General features: G+C 39.5%; 1 protein-coding gene and 1 long non-coding RNA gene across 2 annotated transcripts; both read left to right on the forward strand.

Moving 5' to 3' along the window:
- The first annotated feature begins 488 nt into the window (after positions 1-488).
- dgkaa (diacylglycerol kinase, alpha a) lies at positions 489-23,342 on the forward strand. Its single transcript, XM_063464400.1, has 24 exons — positions 489-723; positions 7,355-7,458; positions 7,785-7,861; positions 9,060-9,189; positions 9,372-9,446; positions 9,527-9,576; positions 9,666-9,740; positions 10,036-10,152; positions 11,721-11,838; positions 12,010-12,098; positions 12,213-12,332; positions 12,539-12,637; positions 12,879-12,965; positions 13,105-13,178; positions 13,272-13,346; positions 13,493-13,578; positions 13,666-13,755; positions 13,928-14,088; positions 14,180-14,244; positions 14,629-14,719; positions 14,846-15,032; positions 21,978-22,095; positions 22,273-22,333; positions 22,432-23,342. The coding sequence occupies exons 2-24, from the start codon at positions 7,383-7,385 to the stop codon at positions 22,504-22,506; spliced, it is 2,196 nt and encodes a 731-aa protein (XP_063320470.1). The 5' UTR covers positions 489-723; positions 7,355-7,382; the 3' UTR covers positions 22,507-23,342.
- On the forward strand, positions 17,518-19,137 carry LOC134618822 (uncharacterized). Its single transcript, XR_010091934.2, has 2 exons — positions 17,518-17,757; positions 18,419-19,137. It is a non-coding gene; the product is annotated as an uncharacterized LOC134618822 (long non-coding RNA).
- Positions 23,343-23,804: the final 462 nt, after the last annotated feature.

The following is a 23,804-nucleotide window of genomic DNA, read 5'->3' on the forward strand; positions in this document are numbered from 1 at the left end:
ACAGCGTAGCCTCTATAAGGCTTATAACCACGTAAATACAATTAATATTTATCGTTATTGGTAACTAAGCTATAAACAAATTATATCAACACCAAGGTGGCTCGAGGTCTGTAGCCTAAGTAGCCATAAGTAACGTTAGCTAGTTAGTTTAGTATTTATTTATTTTTTTGTTAATGTTGTTACAAGCAATTTGAAGGGGTTATATGCTGATATTATTTTATTGTAACCACGGTGGCTTTTTTGTTCTGCGCCTTAACATGTGACGTCAGCTTCATCACCTTAAAAAGGCTCATGATGGACAGCAACACCAAAAACAACAACAGCGCTGCAAATGATAAGACTGTTGAAAGCATTACGGTGCAGCTTTTAGCGTATACTCCCTGTAAGGATACAGAGTGATAAATGCGCTTTTACAGCTGCATAATTTAAACGAAGCATTACTTTCTAACTTTGCAGATGGACGCACGGGACCGGAATAACGGGTGTGTATTGGCTAGCAAAGGAGGGCGCAGATCAGCTGAGGCGGTGCTTCACAGGAGGGATCCTCAGTCGCTGCTCTGCGCAGTAGTTCACCGCTTCCACTCGGCAGACCTCGCCGCCTCCGTTTAAAGTTAACGACCACTTTGCTTCGCGTCTGAGAGCAGGATTTTGGTTTTGATTTTTTCTGCTGCACAGCGTCGAGACGGACTGTGTGAAGGCAACCAACACAGTGGCGGCGGAAAGGTAAATGACAAAAAACCAAAACCTTGCACCGTTCGCATTGATCGAAGTTTTAGCAAACCTCAATACGTCTTTCGGCTGCAGATGAGCCCCAGTCAAATAAGAGAGGGTAAAATTTCGTCTTGGTTTTGCGCTGCTATTAAGAATTGAATGAAAAGATCCGAGCAGATTCATGAGGATATCGATGGCTTTCAGCTTAGTGCTTTTTTGCTGCTAATAACAGAGTAATTCACTCAGCAGATCAGCCTTTTAAAAATCCCCACAAACATGCATAATTTCAGTTCCCTTTGCCAATAAGTTTGGTACCTTTGTCAGCCTATTTCATGTGTCAGAGTAGGAAATGGTAAGCATGTAGGTTGCTGAACACCTAAAGATACTTCATGTAAAACACTTAGTGTTTTCTGTTTGTCAAAGCATGTCAGCAGCATACTCGACAAACAGGTTATTGGGTGATTACACTGCCTGATAGGATTTTATCTGAGTAACCCCCATCTGAGATTACAGGTGTTGCAGGGTATGGTGCTACACCAGTGGGAAAAAACAATAAGTACACCCCATAAGGGCTTTTGTATGAGTTTTCGTCACTACTGGGAAGGCAAAATCCTTCCTGGTGTGAACTAGGTGATGGGGCACGTTGGTGAATAGCACTATTGCATTGTTTACTCAAACCTCTCCTTTCACTGGCATTTGTCTGCAAAACACGAGTCCCCATGTTAAGTGGAAAAAGAAAGCATACAGGACAGTCTAGATATCAGGTTTGTGTCCCCCCCATTTCCACTCTTTTTGTCCGAAACTCTCCAGTTTTGCAAACGCTTTACATCCAGGTGATTTAATTTACAGAGCAGTTTTTCCTTTGTCATCTTGTGAGCAGGTTATTTTTAACGCTGAAGAGGCTCCGAGGTGCTCATTTGTTTGTGGCTGCAAGAGGGTTTTTAGGAACAGACAATCAATAGTGTAGTCAGGTCAATTGTGCCATTGTTCACGTTTGCACCACAGGCTAGAGGATGTAAATTAAGTAGAATTTAGCCCATTCTGTGACTTTTGGTTTAACTTGCACATTTTTAATGTTCCAGCTATAGTTTTGCAGGATATGAGAAAGGATGAGCTTCCCTTCCTTTATTATATTAGCAAACCAGCCTAAAATTAATGAGCTACTACCTGTGAATGTGGCATGAAGCGTCCTACATCAGTAATTTTCAGTATCACATTATGGTAGCATGCTGCGACTTGTAACGTTGATCCTTTCCAGTGAAGAAAATTTCTCAAAGTACAGGTCTTTTCCCAGATCATAATTGGTCTTTAGTTGGAGGTAACTACACAAGTAAGCATGATCAGATCACATAAATTAAAAGCAAAGATTAGGTATCTTATTTGACAGAAGTCCAGGCATTTCCACGTTAGTTCTGACCATTTTGAAACAAAAATATGTATTATGCAAGAATTAATAAAGCCTCAATCAACAAAACTGGTTAAAAAATAATGTATTTACAGCACTCATGATTTTTTCTGGCTCTGACTGAACCATTTAAAAATGTTCAATGCAGGAAATCCCGAATGAGAAAAGACAATCTGTATATTCTAGCTCTTTCGGATGGAAAAGACTAAATTACTGGTATGATAGTGGAAAATACTGCTGAACAGCACTTGAGATCATTTTAAAAGAAATGTGACATTTGTTTCATTTTTAGTTGTGGAGAGATCTGTGGGTGAAGCAGACGAGACTCCCTGATAAGTGCAAACAGTCACACCATAAAAGCAATGTGGCCGTTATATGACAGCATGCACTCTCACTAGTCTGGGCAGGTTTGAGGGTTTTTTTTCTGAAGGCAGTATGGTGTTCTACGGGGCTGCCTCCACACACACAAACACGCACACACAGCTATTATATAAGTCACATTCAAGTCTGAACTCAGAGTGATGGGCTGCTTTCACTTTGAAGCTTGTGAGCATGTAAAGCCTTGCCTACATTTCCAAGAAATGTGTGATTCATGCTGTGGTGAATAGCTTTTGTTGTTTTTTGTTCAGTCTTTTTTTGTCTTGATTTACAAGCCATGTTTATTATGTTCACATTATCCAGTATTTCTCCTAACTGGAGCCTGCAGTTTGCATTCTTCAAATATCACCAAACAGTGGTAGACAAGGGAAAGCCCCGTTTAACAGAGCATGCTCAATTCTGACTGTGGAATCGTTTTGGCCCAGCTTTGTGTGCTCTATCTATCTATCTATCTATCTATCTATCTATCTATCTATCTATCTATCTATCTATCTATCTATCTAGCTATCTATCTATCTAGATATATATATATATATATCTAGACAGATAGAAAAACAAAAAACAAAAACAAAACAGAAGTAGAAGCACTACATAAATGTGCAGAAGTACCATTTTTCCACCACCACCAGTTAGTGGTTTGTAACTTCAGGCTTAACCTGCAAACTGACCCCTTAAGCAAACAGTCCATTTATAGTTAGGGGAGTGTTTCCCTCTTCATGCAATGAGTCACAGTAGCATCTGCATGTAGAATGCAATTTGGAGCGTGTCCTCTAGTTTTGAAGGCCAACCAAGACCTGTGGTGTGGGAGGAGGCACCGATGAAGGGGGAAGACTTACAGTTATGACTGGGCTCCCCTTCCCTCTAATGGATACCCCCCCTTTCTGCCTCTGGATCCTCCTACCTGTTAGTCACCCATGGCAGCACTTTGACAGAGAGCAGCTGATGTAGGGAAACACTTTCCATAGCAACCAAACATGTCTGTCCTTCCACTTGTGTTAACCCGATGCATTCGGCACACGGTTCAATGAAAAACAAATGGCCAACATTATATGTAGACTTCTCTCTCTTCAAAGAACCTACGCAGTGTTTTCCAACCGCAGAATGACGGAGTCAGTGACTTACACCCTGCAAGTGTTGCAAAACAGCAGATTTCCTTGACACAAGGCGTAGGCGTTATGACAGCTTGCACAAACATTAGCCTGCGTGGAAAAAGGTCATCCCCAAGTATACCTTCAAGTGCCTGTTGTAAACATGGTGGTTTTAGGGTCGTTGACAGTTTTAAATGAAGACTTTAAGAGCTCATAATTAAACCTTTGCCATCTGTTAAGGAAAATGCAAACGGAACTGTCGCTTTAATCCTCCAGTTTTATTTTTGTAGTTTTTTTGTTGTTGTTGGGTTTTTTTTTTCCGTGTGGTGAAAGCAGTTGCTTTGGTGTTTTTTCTTTTGAGCAAGTGGTCAGAAGTTAAAGCCGCTGTCAGGCCCGAGACAGGTGGTTTTTTTCAGAAGTTTATTTGGGAAGTCGATGTTGCTGTCATGAGTCGTTGCTAACCACTTTAACATTTAAATTGTTCTTCAGTGCTATTTGAAGAACCACTACTGCGTCAGTAGCTCCTGTGCACGGCTGCTCAGAATACGTTGCATCATTTATTCTGTACTGATTATATGGAGCAAAATTTTGTTTAAACAGTTATACCTCAAACTGTCTGTCTGTCGAGCAAATCAAAGTAAATCACGTAGAAGAATTGTAATCTTTTTAGGCCAAATATGAATTTACATAGCCAAGACTCTACCACATAAACTTTATATAAAGGAACACAAACAGTTCCTTCATAAGGCATCTGCCATTTAATGTTATCAGTGGGACCTTATTGACCTGACTTAGTCACATGGTCTGTATTTGGTCTTACTGAGCTTCAGGTATTCGTGAAACCTCCTGAAATATGTATGTCCACTTTAGTAAGCTCATTTAGTCAGGGCCATAATTTTTCAAAGAAATCCATCCCGTGCTTTTGAGTGTAGACAACTGGCTCGGTGTGCATTAAACTCTTCATCCGTCCTCTGAGAACATAGAATGCTTCTTCCTGTCCTGACTGGTCCCGATTTCCCACTCTGCATCGTGCATGCAAATCATTATCTAATCAGGAAGTGTGGAATCAGATTACTCAGATAGGCTCAAGATCTAGTGGAACCAGACAATAATGATGATGATGGTGATGATGATGACCATGATGCTCTGGGAAGGAGAGAAAATAGGCACGATGCTGTTCGTGACATCATGAACAAAAAACACCTAGAACGTATCTAAAATGAGGTGTCTTTTTATCTGCAAATAAAAACTCACTCGTAAGCTTGTTTTTAGTTTATTTATGGGGCAGTGTTTAAAGAGATGGCGACAGAACATTTATAGAATAAAGAGGTTCAGGCTGTAATCTGGTGATCAGTAGCAGATGGCTTCTCATGATTCCTTCATGTGTCACTTTGCTGTCGATAAAAACCTGGCCCACCTGATCGGCTGCATAAACAAAGTGCTAGGCAACAGCTCTGACCTTTTGAGGGAATTAAGTGAGGACAGCCTGAACCTTTCAGAGCCCAAAGAGAGAGCAAATGGATTCAAAGGGAGTGGGTGTTATTTCAGATTATTTCATTTCATTTTCTCAGGATGTTCTTAAAGTACTCCGATTTTCCTGTTTGGTGCAGGCAGCCTTCACTGATGCCTAAACAGACTGCACATAGATGTGTGATAACGCCTGTAGACAGCTGTGTGAACGGCACATTTACAGTTCGTCAGCCCGGACAGAACACCACCATGAACTTTTTTTATTCTGTTATTCATGAGACCGGATTTGCAGCATGTGCACGAATCTCTTCTTTAATAAGAAACAAACAAAAATGATTTTTCTTGTAATTATTTTATCAATTATCACATTTTTAAGCATGAAATCACCATAATTTCTAGTGGGTGCTTTAAAGTTTGTTCATCATCAGATTAGTGTTCTCAGTTTTTCAAACCTGATGTAGATTTTTTTTCTGAATCTATTTCGTTGTTGTTTGCCTTCGAAGTCTTATTTTGCACTCCAGTTTCCATTTCTAAACAGTAATAAAATCAATTAGGAGACAGTTCAAACTTTTGCATAGTGTACTTGTACTCTTAGAGAGTGTTATATAAACGGTATTTAATGGTTTCAAGTACCCATTACCGCTGTACAGGAATGCAGGAGAAGAACGGATTGATTTATAAAAAGTCTTCGCTGCATTACCTCATCATGGTAATATAATTCAGACAAAACCTAATGTAGCTCGCTCTGATTTATAGCACAGAATGACAAATACAAAATATTCTGTCGTGTGAAGTATTCACGGGTTAAACCAGTGCTGGTGTAATCCTTTTGAGAAAAGCTAAGTAAATTTAGCAAAAGAATGACAGGATAATAATAGATGAGAAAATGTGTAAAAGAAAGAATTCGTGACAAGTTCAGAGGAGCCATAAAATCTTTGAACAGCCTGAGTCTTGTCAGTTTTACGGCAATATTTAACACTGTACCTACGTATCCTCTCATTTATTTAATACGGCAAGGGTTCTGTTTGATTATTAATTCAATATTTCATTTCTAGATGGGAAAATGTGACACGTTTTTTTGCCTTAACATTAAAGAAATGGATAGTAAATCAGAAAAGCATGTGTGCTATTTCTTGGTACCAGACGTGATGGAGAGATTTCCTGGCTCACCTAATTGTAGAACACTGATCACGAGTATGTTAGGTATACTAGAAATTTGCTATTGATTTTATCTGTGCGTTTCTTTAGGAACCATTTTTATCCACACACATCTAAAACAACATTAAACAGGATGTTAGGATGCCGCTTTGCTCCCTTCCATTAACCAGTTTCTCCTCTTTCTTTAATTAGTAATGAGCTGTATGCTTTCCTGTCATTATAGAATTCATCCCCCATCATGTGGAGTCGTTAAAAGTAAACATACCAAATCTTCATCCGCACTTCATGCTTCCTTGCTTCTGAACGATTTGCCGGGCCAGTTTTTATTGAACTTACAAGCTCTTTTTCTGTGTCAGATTCAAATTTCACGCTCTCTTTCAGTCTTCTGTGACATTTAAGTCTCTTCCTTTTGTTTAACGGGGAGGCCCCTTGACGAGCCAGTTTGGTTTTTGCAACCTCTCCACAAGGTTTTATTGTTTATCTGTGCATTTTAACACACCAGTGCATCTTCTTGTCCTAAATGAAACCAAAATACTGCCTGTAGCTGGTACTTTGCAAAACTAATGTGGGCCAGTGAGTACATGGAAAAAGACTTTGGGTGCAAAAAATCCCTAGACACAAGGCATCATGGGAAAATTTAGCCTCAAATTATTTTTGAAAGCCTTTCGGCCCAGTTTCCATTGGCTAGTCGCATACTCTGATGGTGTGAGATCTAAAACAAACAGCGTAAAAGCACAAGTGCTTAAAGTTTGCTGTGTTTGGCAGTGAAGTTGCATTTTAGTGCATCATACGAGGAAAAATGTTGTCATGTTGAGGAAAAACTGTGGGTGTATGCACCTGGAGCACAATGACAATATTGCGTTCTGATTTAATAACGCCCTGTTGTAGTTTTTTTCTGATTAAAGACATTTTAATGTGTGCACAGTTCTGTGTACTCTTGCTTCTGCTTCAAAGAAAGTTTGGATGTTAAGAGTGATTCTCCCTGTCTATAATCATGGATTTTTACAGAGCGAGATGTGAGATGCTATCTTTTGCTTGCAGCCACGCTTTTATGTTTTACAAAGAGGCAGGCTAGTGTGCACCCACCTTCTCTTTTCTCTCCGTCTACATCTCACTGTTTCTCTCGCTGCCTGCTTGTTCACAGGCAGGCAGTTTGTGCAGAAGCAGGCACCATGTCCTCCCCCACAAACCCAGAGGTGAAGGAACTGAACCCTGTCGACTTTATCCAGCTACAACAGTACATTGAATGTGAGTACAGACAGGCGGGCAGGCAGGCAGCTTTCTCAGCGCTTAACACCCCCCCTCCACTTCCACTTCCACCCACACACACTCATTTACACTCGCTCATGGTTTCTCATATCTAGAGGAGGTAGCAGTCTACCACATTCTCTTTTTCTGCAAATTGAGCATGCATATATATATATTTTGTTGTACTCCAGATAAATCTATATTTATGGTGTAATCATATACACAGATGACATTTAGAAGTGTGGATTAAAAACGTTCGCACACAAAGTCAAATGTACGAAGTATACGTGCGTATCCCTGTGTGACCTGCGTGTCTTTGCTTCCAGACAACAACTTGAAGGTGAAAGATGTGCTGAGGGAATTCTATGCAGATGGCAGTCTGGCCCAGCATAGGCATGGAGAGGTGAGGGGACAGTGTGTCCTGCTGTTCACAGTCAAATCCATCCCTCCAAAACTAATTCACAGAGATGCCAGCTTAAAGCTTCATAGCTGAACAGAATAATAGGTCTGAGAGTAGCTGTTCGCTGTAAAATGAGAATAAGATTTACGTGTATTGGGCAGTTATTAATTATCCTTTGCTGATGAATTAGATTTCAACCTGCAGTATCGATCAGGCTGACTAAGCTGTCCATGAGAAATATCGTCAGCGTATTCAAGCGAGACTGCAAATGTAAATTACCTCCTTAGATTTGCCCACGCAGCAAGGCCTTGTTTAACAGTGTGCTGGCTTCCCTCATGCAGTGTAAGCTCAGATGTGATTGAACAGCAAAAAAAAGATTTCTCAAATCAATGGCTGATACTGACTACTAATTTGTGAAGACAGCAAATACAATAATTTCTTAAGTATTTATTACAGCAGTGAAAGTTTATTTGCCACTTTGAGTTTAATTAGAAGAATGAAATGTTGTTTTTCATAATGGGAGAGAACACAGTTGCGTCCATAAAGTTACAAGTTAATTGCTGTCAAAATAGAAATACGGCTACAAGACTACATTTAAATGATTTGTTGGAAATGTTGTTGTGTTTTGGTGGTGCAGCTCCGTTAGTCTCTCTCCCTTGGTTTTTTTTTCTTTGTGTGATCCGGCTGCCTTGCATTCATATTATTTATTACTCGGGCAGCTCTGCAGGGTAAAAAGTAGGGAAATGGAATAGCAACAAGAAATGGGTTTGTAGTTCACCATTATCAGGGGACTACAGCTTGTTAGCCCTGCAGCATAATATCATGTGAGAAACACAGATGCCATGCCAGACAGATGGACTGAAATCTTCAAGCAGGAGCTTATTTTTTTGTTTTATGTCATTGTCACATGACACCCTGTAGACACTTTCTTCTGGTAAATTATTAAATTATTGATTAAATCTATTTGAGAAGCTTTTTAGGCTTTTGAGATCTTGCCAAATCCCTATTTTAGCTTAGAACAGCTGATAAAGCGACACTTGTAAAATATAAGTTTTTCACACAGTTGTTCATAGTATTATCTTTTTTTATTTTCAGAAGTAACAAGCATATTATATACAAATAAGCTTCAACCCATTCATTTCGCACTTCACTAGACCGCTGTAAACAGAACATGCTTCTCCCATTCATGTTTTTTTCCCAGTGCATCAATGAAGAAGGCTTTCGTCTGTTTCTCAAGACATATTTAGAAGTGGAGGACTTCCCTGTGGATCTCTGCCAGAGACTCTTCCGCTCCTTTCAAAACTCTGAACCCGGCCAAGAAGACAGTACCAGTGAGATTATACATACGCACCGTGCATACAAACAGCTTACCGCCTTTTCAGCCGACCCTTTTCGCCTCATGGCCGATTTGGCATGTGTGCAGTTATCACCACATCCCTGCATCGTACTGTTTGTATACATATGGTAACTAGAGAATTCACAGCCTCCTCTCTCTCCTCAATCTCTCCTGTAGAGGAAGTCTTCCTTAAAGATGTCTCATGTTACTTCTCTCTACTTGAAGATGGCCAGCCCAGGGACAAACTGGAGTGTGAGTTTTTGTTTTCTTTTGTGCCCAAAATAGTAATGACTCATCTAGCAGCTCCACTTTCATTTCCATTCTTTCTTTAGTTGCTTTCAGGCTTTATGACAGAGATGGGAATGGAGTTTTGGACAGCTCTGTAAGTTGTTGAGAAAATCTTTTAAAGTATATTTAAAACATCTTCAAAACAGCCGCAACACTAAAACAAGCCTGCTACATTTTGAACAGGAAGTGGATCGGATTATTGCACAGATGATGCACGCTGCAGAATATCTCGACTGGGATGTGTCAGAGCTCAAGCCGGTAAGTCCCAGAATATAAATGTAATGCAAATGTTCTGCACGCACTGCACTTAGGTAACGTATACTAACTGTATGTGAAGACAGATTTATTTGCGCGAGACATCCATAACAGTGTCAGGTACACACTATATGGCACTTCTTGTTACTCATTTGCCAGAGGTTCATAAAGTGATAAGCTTCTCTGCATATACAATTTACAGATTCCAGCTCGACTAGTTTCAGAAACCACATGGCCCTTTAAGTAATAGAAACGTGTGTGCTGATTGGATAATAACAACTGAATGTGATTTCATCAGGTTCTGAAGGACATGATGACAGCAATTGATGCTGACAGCAGCGGCACAGTTTCTCTGGATGAGTGGGTACAAGGAGGCATGAACAACGTTCCCTTGCTGGTCTTGCTGGGTCTAAAGGTGCTTTTAAAAGGAGCGTGTGTTGGCTCCAAAGTCCAAGCTCAAATATATTTCCTTTTTATAGCAGATATCTCACAAAGTGGTAACTACTCTTGTAAATTCCTGGCCTCGCATGCCTCGCCTCTGTCCTTCGCCTCCTCCTCCTTTTCCCTAAAGCCCTTTTTGCCAACTCACTGTTACAGGGTGTGGTAATCTCATTCCTTCCAGTGCACGCTCTGCACCATAAGAATGCCTTTGTGTTTTCCGTTTATTCTGCACAATATGAATGCTTGAATGTTATAGCAGTGCTTAGCGCTAGGGCCGTGTATATACAACTAAGGAAATAATTAAAGGAAAGCACCCTAAGATTAAAAGAAAACAAATGACAAAAAGGGTTTCCCTTTGTTGGTATGTGCTAATCCATGTAATTTAAGAAATATTTTTATATGCTTGCACCTCCCCTTCCACTCAGAGCTAGACTCTCAGCTTTTTGGCACTTAAAAACTTAAACCCAAAGAGCTCAAGCATATTTGTTTGTTATTTTTGTAATTTTATTTTTGTGACTACAAACCAAGCAGAAACATCTTTGGGTCTAATGGAATTTCTCTTGAGAGACTTTTCTTACGTGTCACTCTGACCTTTTCCTAAAGTTTTTTAATCCCAAACAGAGTAAAACAGTTTCCCACCACCATCTGTACAATTTGTATATAAGTCTGGTATATTTTATTTTATTATAAATACTTAACTTGGCAGGAGTTACACATGCTTGCATTGACCAGTTGTGTTAATCTGAGGCTAGTATTCACAAGAGTTAGAACTCTCCATTGACAATTCAGTTTTTCATTTCATCCCTTTAAAATGAATCCATTTATTATTAGGCCCTATACTTTAAAGTGGTTTCATGAGATCCGCTTTGTGTTATGGGTGTTTAATGTGTTGCCAACAATATAGAAGTCACGCACAGTCTGTTTGACAGTTAGCTGCAGCGACCTAAACCCACAAACTAGATTGTGTCACCGGGTTTGGCCTCTGCAACAATGCCAGGGACTTCCCCTCCAGCTATTTCTAGCCACCAGTGGACATTTGAAGCCTAGGGTGCATGAATTCAGCCCCCTCACAGTTCCTGTATGCTGATTTGCAATTCTGTCTACTGATCCTCTTGCAGCAAGTGAAAAGGTGATACATCCTGTCATTAAAAAAAAAAATGTTTCAGTATCTAATCTGGATAAGAACGCTGACCACTCAGTAAACAGATTGAAACAATTTTATAATCTTCTGTTAAGCGAGATTATAGATAGTTTTGATTTGAATGTCCATGAAGTTATGCGTTGTGTGATGATATGTAGAGTCACCGCCATACTACATAATGAGCCATCTCATTAAGTTTAATAATGAATGGGTACAAAAGATGAAAATCATGCCTTGTTGTGGAACTAATATCTAAGAATTGGAAGAGAGAACAGCTTCTGTTCTTGCAAACATATATTTTTCTGTTCGAAAACCATATTCACAAAATAAAAGATCATAAACTGTTTTATTCTTCCCTTTCTTGCACTGACTTCTTCATTGACTGTTGTTTCAACAAATAGATGACCCAGAAAGACGGGCAACACCTGTGGAGGATGAAAAATTTTAACAAGCCCGTTTACTGCAACGTGTGTCACAGCATGCTGCTGGGTTTGAGGAAGCAGGGACTGTGTTGCACCTGTGAGTACAAGAACTAACCAGAAGAGGGCACAAGGAAGTGTCTAATTTGAAAATTGCATTAATTTTTTGGGGGGATTAATCAATGCTCATCCGCCTCCTTGACATTTACCACAGTAATTTATATGTATTTACAAATTATGTGACAGCTGGTTTGTGTGTCGTTTTGTGCAGCCTGCAAATACACAGTCCACGGTCGCTGCGCAAACAAGAACCCGGCCCCTTGCGCCAGGACATACGTGAAGTCAAAGAAAGAAATAGGGGTATGCTGATGTCTCCATGACAACCTTTACAGTCACATGCACGGTCTAAATTTGATTTCATGCTATGTCTGAGTGCTCTTACATGGACAATTTAAAATCCATCTCACTTTTCAGGTTTCAACACACGACTGGGTGAGTGGGAACTGTGACTCTAGGAAGTGTGACAAATGCCAGAAGAAGATCAAGAGCTTACAAGGCCTAACAGGCAAACACTGTGTGTGGTGCCACACGATGGTGAGCAAACATATCAGTGCATGACTCATTTAGGAATAAATTTGAGTAAATTATTTTCTAATCAAGGAGGAGATTCGATTTAGTTGCATTCTGGAATTGTTGTGTGCATTTGTATCTATTGAATCCCCCCCTTCTATACAGTTTTTTTTTATTGTATGCTCTAAATCTGCACTGTATTTCTGAGTAATTTTATTTGTATTCTACAGCGTCATGATCAATGTGTGGGCCAAGAGTCAACACAGTGTACGTGTGGGCTGCTCAGAGACCATATTCTTCCTCCATGGGCCATATATCCTGTTATAAAGGTACACAACTATCCTCAGGCACATCTCAAGCAAATGCACAGCTCAGAGAGTACGCAAACAGTGCCTCTCTCACACCAACGCAAAACATAACATCAGCCAGAGGCTGTTTTTTTTCATTGGTAAATCATTCTCACCTGTGTGGCATTTTGTTAGGTACACAGTGTAGATATTTTTTATCCAAGAAACACTATGATATTTTTAATGATTTATTTACTCTCTGTCTTTATTGTTCTCCCTAAAGGAGAGACCAAATAATGTAAAAAATGGCTGCTCTGGGTCAGGAGATGACAGCGAGCTCAATACCACTCCTGACGGACAAGTGCTTCAGGTATTATTCATGCAAGCAAAAGCTTTTCATTAAAGCTGAATAACAAGAGCTCGAAAATGTACACCATGCTATTAGTGTGGGGTTTGCTTTTTATATTCCTTTAGTATAATACCTGTAACATTTGTTTATTAATCATCAGATCTGCCCTGTGCTGAACACCCATCCTCTTCTAGTGTTCGTCAACCCTAAAAGTGGTGGTAAGCAGGGAGAAAGGTGAGCTCGGAAAAGAATATTTTACTGGAAAAAGAGATTTCAAATCCATAAATGTTGTGCAACTTGGTTTTCTTTTTGTTTTCTTTATTTCAGAGTGCTGCGCAAATTTCAGTTTTTACTGAATCCACGACAAGTATACAACCTTTCAAATGGTGGCCCTGGACCAGGGTAAGTAAAGTGATACAAGAGTTTTTGTTCAAATTGATTTTAATATTAGATTATTTCTTACCACATTATCCTGAATACTTACTTAAACCTCCATAACTTCCTGTTACAGTTTTTTCCCCAAAAAATCTCTTTCAAATTTCTTTCAGTTTGAGTTTCTTCAGAAATCTTAAGGAGTACAGGATCTTGGTGTGCGGTGGAGACGGCACAGTTGGGTGGATTCTCGATGCAATAGGTGAGATTGTTGGCATAAACTTCACAACATCACATGTGAAATTGATTGTTACACGCTTTGTATTTCCTTCCCTTTTTTTGCATTCAGACAAAGGCAATCTGCTGGTGCGGCCACCTGTTGCTGTACTTCCTCTTGGCACAGGAAATGACCTTGCTCGATGCCTTCGCTGGGGAGGAGGTGAGAAATGAAGAGATGAAGTGTTCCCTTATGTAAATAAGATAATACTTGCAGGTCACTATTTTCATGCTATGGCGCCACTGTCTATGTGTGCTTTCAGACAGTGTTTGCACTAATTAAATGGGCTTCAGCAAGTTCTCCAAATTACAGTTTTCTTGTCTTCATTTTTAAGGGTATGATGGTGAAGATCTGAACCGTATTCTTAAAGACATTGAGGGGAGCTCCCAGGTGCTGATGGATCGCTGGAGCGTGCAGGTTATCACTGAGGAGAATCAAGAGGAGGGTGACCCAGTGCCATATGAAATAATCAACAACTACTTCTCTATTGGAGTTGTGAGTTTCTCATAAATGTGTAATACAAGAGGAAGTGTTTTATTTTCGGTTTAGTAGGTCGTATAATTGCTGTATTGGTTTGTGTTTGCAGGATGCCTCCATTGCCCACCGGTTTCACACAATGAGGGAAAAACATCCTCAGAAATTCAACAGCAGGTTTGCATATTTGTTTGAATATTATGTGTCTCTAGGGCACATTGTCAGGAACAGTAAACAAAGCGAATGCATTCCTGCTTATAGCAATACAACAGTGTTTCATAGCTTAACAGATGCACAGTTTAACAACACAATAGAGCTAAAAGACAGCAAATTTTCTCTTCGCAACTTGACTTCTATATTTCCTGTTTGCCTTTGCAATTACTGCTTTTTTTAAAGCAGTAAAAGACACGAATGCTTGAGGTGACAGCAGATGTCTGTGGCAGCAAGTGTTGCTGCTTGACTCCTACTCTTTCTAAAGCGCTGCGTGCACTAAAAGGAGAAAATGTTCTGTGAAAGTGAAGTATCACGTAAACCTAAAGGAGACGCTTTTTCTAACGGCAGAATGAAGAACAAGCTGTGGTATTTTGAATTTGCCACTTCAGAAACCATCTCTGCTTCCTGCAAAAAACTGAGCGAAAACGTAACAATCGAGGTGAGAGCACAGCACACAAGTTTGCAGTTTGCTACTTTGAAATAAGTAGCCTCGATACAAAACAGCAATCAGAGACAGCACACTGATATTTCACTCTAACGCTGCGGTGTGCTGTACCATCTCCAGTGTTGCGGTACTCGCCTGGATCTCAGTGGTGTGTCTCTTGAGGGTGTTGCTATCCTAAACATTCCTAGCATGCATGGTGGGTCCAACCTGTGGGGTGAGACCAAAAAAGTGGACACTAAGGGACTGACGGCGCAGGAAGAGCCGGAGGTGATCGTCAATCCAGAAATCCTGAAAGTGACTTCCCAAGGTATTTTGCAGTTGACCTGTATTATTCAGATGTCTGATCTAACAGCAGTGGTCCTGAGAGAACACAATGAAATTAATGCAATTATAATTAGCAGCAAGCATAAAGTTTATCTAAATTCATCCTCACCTCAAGCCTCATCTCCTGACCTGAAGTCACAGCTCTAATACACAGAAACGTGCAATAATATGTTTATTTATTTCTGATATTTTAACGATTTCTTGTCAGCAAATTAGACGTGCAACATCTGACAACCAGCAACATCGAAAACTAAACAACATCAGACGGATTTAAGCTAACATTATGTTTGCTTTAGTGTCCTAAAGATTACATTTTCCCTTTGTTAAACCGTTTGATTACATTCCTTCAACGTATGGAAGTTTATTCACTATGTGAATGTTATCAGCAGCATTTACTGATAAAAAAGTTCAGCTTATCCTCAAACTCACGTCAGCATCAGCGTCATTGGACAGAAGTAAGGTTCACTGACTCATCGACTCCCATTAGACACATTAGACTTTTCACAAAGTTTAACCTGTCACCAACTCCTTTATGAGTCTTTTTAAGAGCCACCAGCAGTGTGTTCATTAAGTACTTATCTCTCTTCATCCATTCTGCCGGTATATATCCAGAGTATATAAACTTACTTCCTAGAGGAATTTCACAATTAAAAATGTGTTGCGGGCACCATATTTCTCTCTCTGATAGTTTTAAATAACCAGACAATCCCAAAATACATGGTAGTCATTTGCATTGTAATTTCCACATTTTCTCCAAAAGACAGGGGGTTAGTGCTCTAGCAACAGTACTAGAGGGTGTAATAAAAAAATCTATTTATTCCAACCAAACTTCTTCTGTTTCTGAATTACACAAATTATGATAACAGTCCAATGAAACTGGAACCCATATGATGATGTTTGGTCTAACTTTGAATGTGGAGTTACTGATTTTTCCGGCCACTTGAGGGCAGCATAACCCCGTGTATGTGATTTTGACCCCTTTATGGTCATCTATACTGTACAGGGTGGGCCGTTTATATGGATACACCGTAATAAAATGGGAATGCTTGGTGATATTAAAGTCCTGTTTGTGGCACATTAGCATATGTGAGGGGGCAAACTCCTCAAGATGGGTGGTGACCATGGTGGCCATTTAGAAGTCGGCCATCTTGGATACAACTTTTGTTTTTTCAATAGGAAGAGGGCCATGTGACACATCAAACTTATTGGTAATGTCACAAGAAAAACAATGGTGTGCTTGGTTTCAACGTAACTTTATTCTTTCATGAGTTATTTACACGTTTCTGACCACTTATAAAATGTGTTCAATGTGCTGCCCATTGTGTTGGATATTCAATGCAACCCTCTTCTCCCACTCTTCACACACTGATAGCAACACCGCAGGAGAAATGCCAGCACAGGCATCCAGTATCCGTAGTTTCAGGTGCTGCACATCTCGTATCTTCACACCATAGACAATTGCCTTCAGATGACCCCAAAGATAAAAGTCTAAGGGGGTCAGATCGGGAGACCTTGGGGGCCATTCAACTGGCCCACGACAACCAATCCACTTTCCAGGAAACTGTTCATCTAGGAAAGCTCGGACCTGGCACCCATAATGTGGTGGTGCACCATCTTGCTGGAAAAACTCAGGGAACGTGCCAGCTTCAGTGCATAAAGAGGGAAACACATCATCATGTAGCAATTTCAAATATCCAGTGGCCTTAAGGTTACCACTGATGAAGAGTGGACCCACTATCGTTGTACCCCATATACCACACCAAACCATCACTTTTGTTGTTCCAACAGTCTTGGAGGGATCCATCCAATGTGGGTTAGTGTCAGACCAAGAGCGGTGGTTTTGTTTGTTAGCTTCACCATTCACATAAAAGTTTGCCTCATCACTGAACAAAATCTTCTGCGTGAACTGAGGGTCCTGTTCCAATTTTTGTTTTGCCCATTCTTCAAATTCTGTGCGCAGATCTGGGTCATCCTCGTTGAGATGCTGCAGTAGCTGGAGTTTGTAAGGGTGCCATTTGTGAGTAGCTAATATCCGCCGAAGGGATGTTCGATTAATGCCACTCTCCAGTGACATGCGGCGAGTGCTACACTGTGGGCTTTTGCTGAATGAAGCTAGGACAGCCACTGATGTTTCTTCATTAGTGACAGTTTTCTTGCGTCCACATTTTGGCAAATCCAACACTGAACCAGTTTCACGAAACTTAGCAAGCAGTTTGCTGACTGTAGCATGGGAGATGGGTATGGGCAGAAATCTGTGCCATCAGAAGCTGAATTTGAATAAGTTAAATTTGAATCTGAATTGTAACTTGAATAAAAGCTTTTGAAAACTGAATTTGAATTAGTCTAATTTGAAATTGAATTTATGGTTTGAAAATGATCATCACTAAATTGAAATTGAATTTTATATATTGAAAATGAATTCATTTGCTTTGAAACTGCATTTTATCCTTTAAAAATTCAGCTCTCGAATAATTTCAGTTTCACTCTCACCATTCAGTTTCAGTTCTACAATTCAATTTCAGTTCCAAAATTCAGTTTTTTGGAACTTACTTCCGGTTCCGGTTCAAGAGTAAACGAGCGCAGATTAATAGAACTACGTTTTACCAGCGGGCCGAAAGTGTTACTGACGGGATTCTACAGCGTCTTGAGCTGAATTAAGACTTCAGAAGTCATTCGTCATGTCGAATGACCAGCGGATAAACTCTCAGGTTGGTAATAAATGTATTACATGTATAAGAACAAGCGTCATGTTAACAAATGATAGCCGTACAGTAACTTTTATGCTTATTGTAGCTGTTAGCTAAAAACGCTAATTTAGCCTAGTTTGCCCTGAATTCAGCTTTGACAAACAAATATGATCGACTGTTTCTAGTAGAATTCCAAAGTTGTCATCTTGTACCCTGTCAGAGCCTTGTATGCTTGCAGAGACCCCTAGCTGGCCTTGAGGCGACTTTTGTTGTGATTTGGCGCTATATAAATAAAATTGAATTGAATACAGTAGGGAAACAGGCAAAACGGTGTCCAAACCTTTGTATTTTAGCTTTATTTATGTCTTACACGGCATCCCAACTCTTTAGCTAACTTAATAACTTTAGCTAAAGTGAATAGTTAGTCTAATTCATTAGCACAGCATTACTGGATCACCTGTTTAAAGTGATATAATATGATATGCAACTATCACTGAAACAGCAAACTTTGTAAATAAACAAACAACACTTCTCATTCTCTAAACGTTTGGCCACAGCTGTAGATTACACTATCAGTGCTTGTTCACTCTTGACAATAATTACATTTCTAAATTCTCTTTGTGCATTTACAGGTAAACAATATCTAATATTTTATCTAAATGACTGCTTTGTCTTTGAAAAGGTGAAGAGCCTGAGGCCGGTGACAGTCCAGTTCTACTCTAAGTACATCCTTACGGTGGCTCACAGGACAAGGCCACATTCCTGTCCTGCCAGAAGAGAAGAGAAACTTCAGAGTCTTCATGCAGTTCAACCACACCTGTCATATTCCATATGACAGGGGTCTCAAACTCCAGTCCTCGAGGGATGCATGCAACTTTTCCATGTGTCCCTGGTGCAACACACCTGAATACAATTAGTAGGTCAATAGCAAGAGTGTAGAACTTGACTGCATGCTGAGGTGGCAACCCCTAACCCTACCTACTCAAGTAAATTTAAGTAAATATATGTATTTGGAAACATATACTTCTAAAATACTTTTATTGCACCATGTTCATTCACTCATGAGCTGCTGTAACGTGAATCAAATGGCTGAATTGCCAACTCAGCATGCATTCAAGTTCTATACTCTTGCTAATGACCTACTAGGTGTGTTGCAACAGGGACACATGGAAAAGTTGCAGGACAGCGGCCCTCGAGGACTGGAGTTTGAGACCCCTGCCGTATAGTGTTCATGCAGTTTTCTACCCCACAGTTACAGCATGTCTGACTGCCTGTTCAGCATATGCAAAAATATATGAGTTTAAGCATGTGATGACAAAGGCCTTCCATTATGGTGTTTGTCATCACATGTCACAGACATCTGGATGATCATTTGGAATAAACAAAAAACTTGTTACTTCATCTTTTATCTTTATTATTATTGTTCTTATTTTACATTTTTCATTGTTAGGCATTAGGTTTATTTATAGTAGTCCTTTCCAACTTCTTTCCCGCTTCCATGTTACTGTGTCAGCATCTGTTTGGGGTTGGGAGTGGAACAGAAAGTAAGGAAATCCAAAGTGCCATTAAAACCAGGAGAGGTTCTTATATTTCAGAAGAAGGGATTAATTCAAAAGAAATGACCTCAATGCCATATTTTATTTAGGAACCCTAGAGAGCACTTTGCAAAATAACACATTCTTATAATTTCACCCTCAGATGAGCCAAGCTACGACTGTCAGGGAAGGTGATGTAGGTACAGAGCATGTGAGAGTGGTTAAGTTGATGTCTCTTGTCTAGATGAAGGCACAAGAGGGATCAATGGCAATGCGTAGAGATTCAGTCTTCAGTGGACACTCCATTTCTGGCACAAAACACCTGTAAAAGATGATCGATTTAGGAGGTGACCTGACAACTTCAGCCTGTCAAACATAGCAATGGAGCAGTATGTTTAAAAAAAAAAAAAAAAAAACTAAGCATGCACTCAGTACCCTAAGAATTATTATGGTAGTTAAACACAGTGATAGTCACATATCATATCACTTCAAACGGAGGTGATCCAGTAATGCTGCACTAATGAATTAGACTAACTATTCACTTTAGCTAAAGTTATTACGTTAGCTAAAGAGTTGGGATGCTGTGTAAGACATAAATAAAGCTAAAATACAAAGGTTTGGACGCTGTTTTGCATGTTTCCCTACTGTAGGGGTCTCTGCAAGCATACAAGGCTCTGACAGGGTACAAGATGACAACTTTGGATTTCTATTAGAAACAGTCGATCATATTTGTTTGTCAAAGCTAAATCCAGGGCAAACTAGGCTAAATTAGCTTTTTTTAGCTAACAGCTACAATAAGCATAAAAGTTACTGTACGGCTATCAATTGTTAACATGACTCTTGTTCTTATACACGTAATACATTTATTACCAACCTGAGAGTTTATCCGCTGGTCATTCGACATGACGAATGACTTCTGAAGTCTTAATTCAGCTCAAGACGCTGTAGAATCCCGTCAGTAACACTTTCGGCCCGCTGGTAAAACGTAGTTCTATTAATCTGCGCTCGTTTACTCTTGAACCGGAACCGGAAGTAAGTTCCAAAAAACTGAATTTTGGAACTGAAATTGAATTGTAGAACTGAAACTGAATGGTGAGAGTGAAACTGAAATTATTCGAGAGCTGAATTTTTAAAGGATAAAATGCAGTTTCAAAGCAAATGAATTCATTTTCAATATATAAAATTCAATTTCAATTTAGTGATGATCATTTTCAAACCATAAATTCAATTTCAAATTAGACTAATTCAAATTCAGTTTTCAAAAGCTTTTATTCAAGTTACAATTCAAATTCAAATTTAACTTATTCAAATTCAGTTTCTGATGGCACAGATTTCTGCCCATAGATGGGTGGTCTCGTAGGGTGTCTTGCATTGAAATCTGCTGCAATGACCCGGTTACTGCGTTCACCAGATATCAACACAATTTCGATCCGCTCCTCACGTGTTAACCTCTTCGACATGTCAATGGCTGTGAACAAAGAGAAACTTGTAAATAACTCATGAAAGAATGAAGTTACGTTGAAACCAAGCACACCATTGTTTTTCTTGTGACATTACCAATAAGTTTGATGTGTCACATGGCCCTCTTCCTATTGAAAAAACAAAAGTTGTATCCAAGATGGCCGACTTCTAAATGGCCACCATGGTCACCACCCATCTTGAGGAGTTTGCCCCCTCACATATACTAATGTGCCACAAACAGGACTTTAATATCACCAACCATTCCCATTTTATTACGGTGTATCCATATAAATGGCCCACCCTGCACTTCTGTCCATATCCATATATTTATTCTTGGATCCTACTACAAACATATTTACTACATAATTCACAGTTAAAGATAATCCCGATTTATCTTATTTATTTGAGGCAACCCCTCTTCTCTCTTTGAAAGCGATAGTCCATTTAAGTGTTTAACTTTTTTGTGACTGGCCAAAATATTAACACTTAAATGCATGGTTTTAGTGCATACATACAAACAAGTACGTGGCGCTATTTGTGTAATCTGGTTATTGAACTTTATGGTACCGAGCCACCAGAATAGCAAGCCAAAATTTCAATGCATCTGTATTCTTATCTGCAAAAAAAATGTTTATGTGTTATTTTCTATGTTCTTTGTTCTTCTTTTGATTGTACTGTAATGTCCCTCCATCATCTTATCAGAAGATTTCAGCATTCATTTGAAGTAGGCCTAATTTCTCACAGAAGGGATGCTTAGTTTCCACGTGCCTCTTCAGTGCTTGAATGACACCATGTTAACATTAGCCAACTTCTCAGAAACGATGACGCATACAGGCTGAAAGCTGTTGACATCTCAGCTGAAATCTTAAGAAGCAGAAACTAGCTTCTGCAAAAATGTTGTTGTTTTTTTCTTTTTCTTGAGGTTCTCTGCACTGGTGGTTAGTTATGGTTTGCTTCTCAAATCAGTTTCCTCCTAACTATTCATCTCTATGCTGTCAGCCAAGACCTGAGTCCAACCATCCTGCCACTGTATGCACAGAGAAATAAGTGCACGTAAACTGCAGTTGTTTGCAGGTGCATGATGATTATACATTATGTATGATTATTGATATACATTGGTGTGCTTCAAACCGCTGCTGTTATTGATCTCCACTCTGATGCAGATTAAATATGAGAAGTGGCATCTGCCTCAGGCCCAATCTTGTCTTCCTTCTCTGGACTGATTAGCCTCTGCTTTCTTGTCAGACCTCAGTGATCGGCGATTAGAGGTGGTCGGCCTTGAAGGAGCGATGGAGATGGGCCAGATTTACACTGGACTCAAGAGCGCGGTGCGGCTCGCGAAAACTTCTCAGATCACCATCAGGTGAGGGGGGAAAAAAGACACATGGACATGTTCAGACATGACAAGGCTGGGCTTTCAGCTTCAACAGTGGGTCATAGTTAGGGATCATGGTTAGCTAATTTACATAAGAAGATACATTTACATTTTAATGACACATGACCTTCCTGATGCATTCTGTTTATCCCTCTCTACACGTAGGACAAAGAAAGCATTACCAATGCAGATAGATGGAGAACCGTGGATGCAGCCTCCCTGCACGGTAAACACTGCACAGGCACAGAAACACAGTGGCTGCTTAATGCAATGAAGTCACATGCCTGAAATGCTGATTTTATATATATTTTTTTTAATTTACAGATTCATATCACACACAAGAATCAAGCCTGTATGTTGATGGGTCCTCCGGCCAAACCATCTGGCTTTTTCAAATGAAACAGACTGACGACATGCAAGTGTTTGCTGTATATAGACAACTGACTCTTTTTCTTTGTAACATAAAATCAGTTTGGATGTGTATGTTGTAGAAAAACTGCATTGTGACAGTCAAAATTAGGATAACTATTTCAAAAGTTCTGCATTACTGTAACACATAAACTAAGCATGGCATGATACAAATACAAATGTTATGGTACGATAAGTTTGCATTGTGGCAAAAATGACTCTGACCAAATTTTCTCAGTGTTTTCTATCAATACTCAACACTTGCTGTGTGAGTGCTAAGTGGAAGTGCTGCTCTGTAGAAACTTAAAGCAAGCTGAATATCATGCGAAGAGTAGAGTATTCAGCTCCATGTGCCTTTATTAGCTGTTCTCTTCATTGTGGCTTAGGTAGACGAACATACAGGCATGCACTTTGAGCATAGACCATGTAGTATTGCTGTTTCGTTGTTGTTTTAAAGAAAGTCAGAAATATGTTTGTGTGAATTTGGAACCAAGACAGAAGAAAAGACAAAGCTATATTTCAGTGATGTTGAAGATACTTGAAAGTGTTTTTGGGAATAGCAAAGAGGCTGCATGTTGATTCACTGCCTGCTGTTCCCATGTGTGTGCATGTGTTTGTGTGCATCAGTGAGCGTGTATGAGTGTGAGGGCATAAAGCTGAGATATGTTGATTTTAATTTGTAATTTGTGATGAGTTCAATTCGAACTTATTGGTTAAGATATGTTTAAACATGTTTATTTTTATTTAAATGCTTTATAAATCATATCATTCCAGTATATCAGGAGGATGTTGATGTAATAAGTGACCGTGTAAAGATTTTAATAAATCACCTGGACTTCAGTTTTTGTTTTGTACTTCTTACAATTCGATAATTTTTACATACCACAAGGGGGCATTGCTAACTTTTTTTAGTCCTGGGTCATACTCTCATCAAAGTCTCTCTCTGGGAAAGACTTTTGACTTTTTTTTTTATCTTAGAGATTAATCTGTTTAGTGTCACGGATCAATAATCTGTTCAGATTTCCCCCTGCTGAATTTTAATGAGTAATAAAAACACTAAATTTGCAACTAAAGGTTGGTTTGAAAGCAACAAATGCTGCCTTCACAGCAGTGTGAGCACTAACATGATGACACACTTGTGGAAACTCTGTCAATGGCTGGTGGTCACAAAGGTTTACACAACTGTAATGCAAACAGTCGGCCACACAGAACATTATGTAAGACCCCAGGTTTCTAATGAAATTTACACACGATTATTTCTGCAAGGCACATTTGCTTTTTTGCAGCTT

Source organism: Pelmatolapia mariae, linkage group LG20 (assembly GCF_036321145.2).
Source record: "Pelmatolapia mariae isolate MD_Pm_ZW linkage group LG20, Pm_UMD_F_2, whole genome shotgun sequence".
NCBI lineage: Eukaryota > Metazoa > Chordata > Actinopteri > Cichliformes > Cichlidae > Pelmatolapia > Pelmatolapia mariae.

What these genes read in the sequence shown, in the direction of transcription:
- dgkaa (XM_063464400.1), top strand. Translation starts at nt 7,383, where the DNA reads ATGTCCTCCCCCACAAACCCAGAGGTGAAGGAACTGAACCCTGTCGAC. An exon ending in CGGCCAAGAAGACAGTACCA is followed by an intron (nt 9,190 to 9,371) that starts GTGAGATTATAC and finishes TCTCTCCTGTAG; the next exon opens with AGGAAGTCTTCCTTAAAGAT. An exon ending in CTGACGGACAAGTGCTTCAG is followed by an intron (nt 12,966 to 13,104) that starts GTATTATTCATG and finishes ATTAATCATCAG; the next exon opens with ATCTGCCCTGTGCTGAACAC.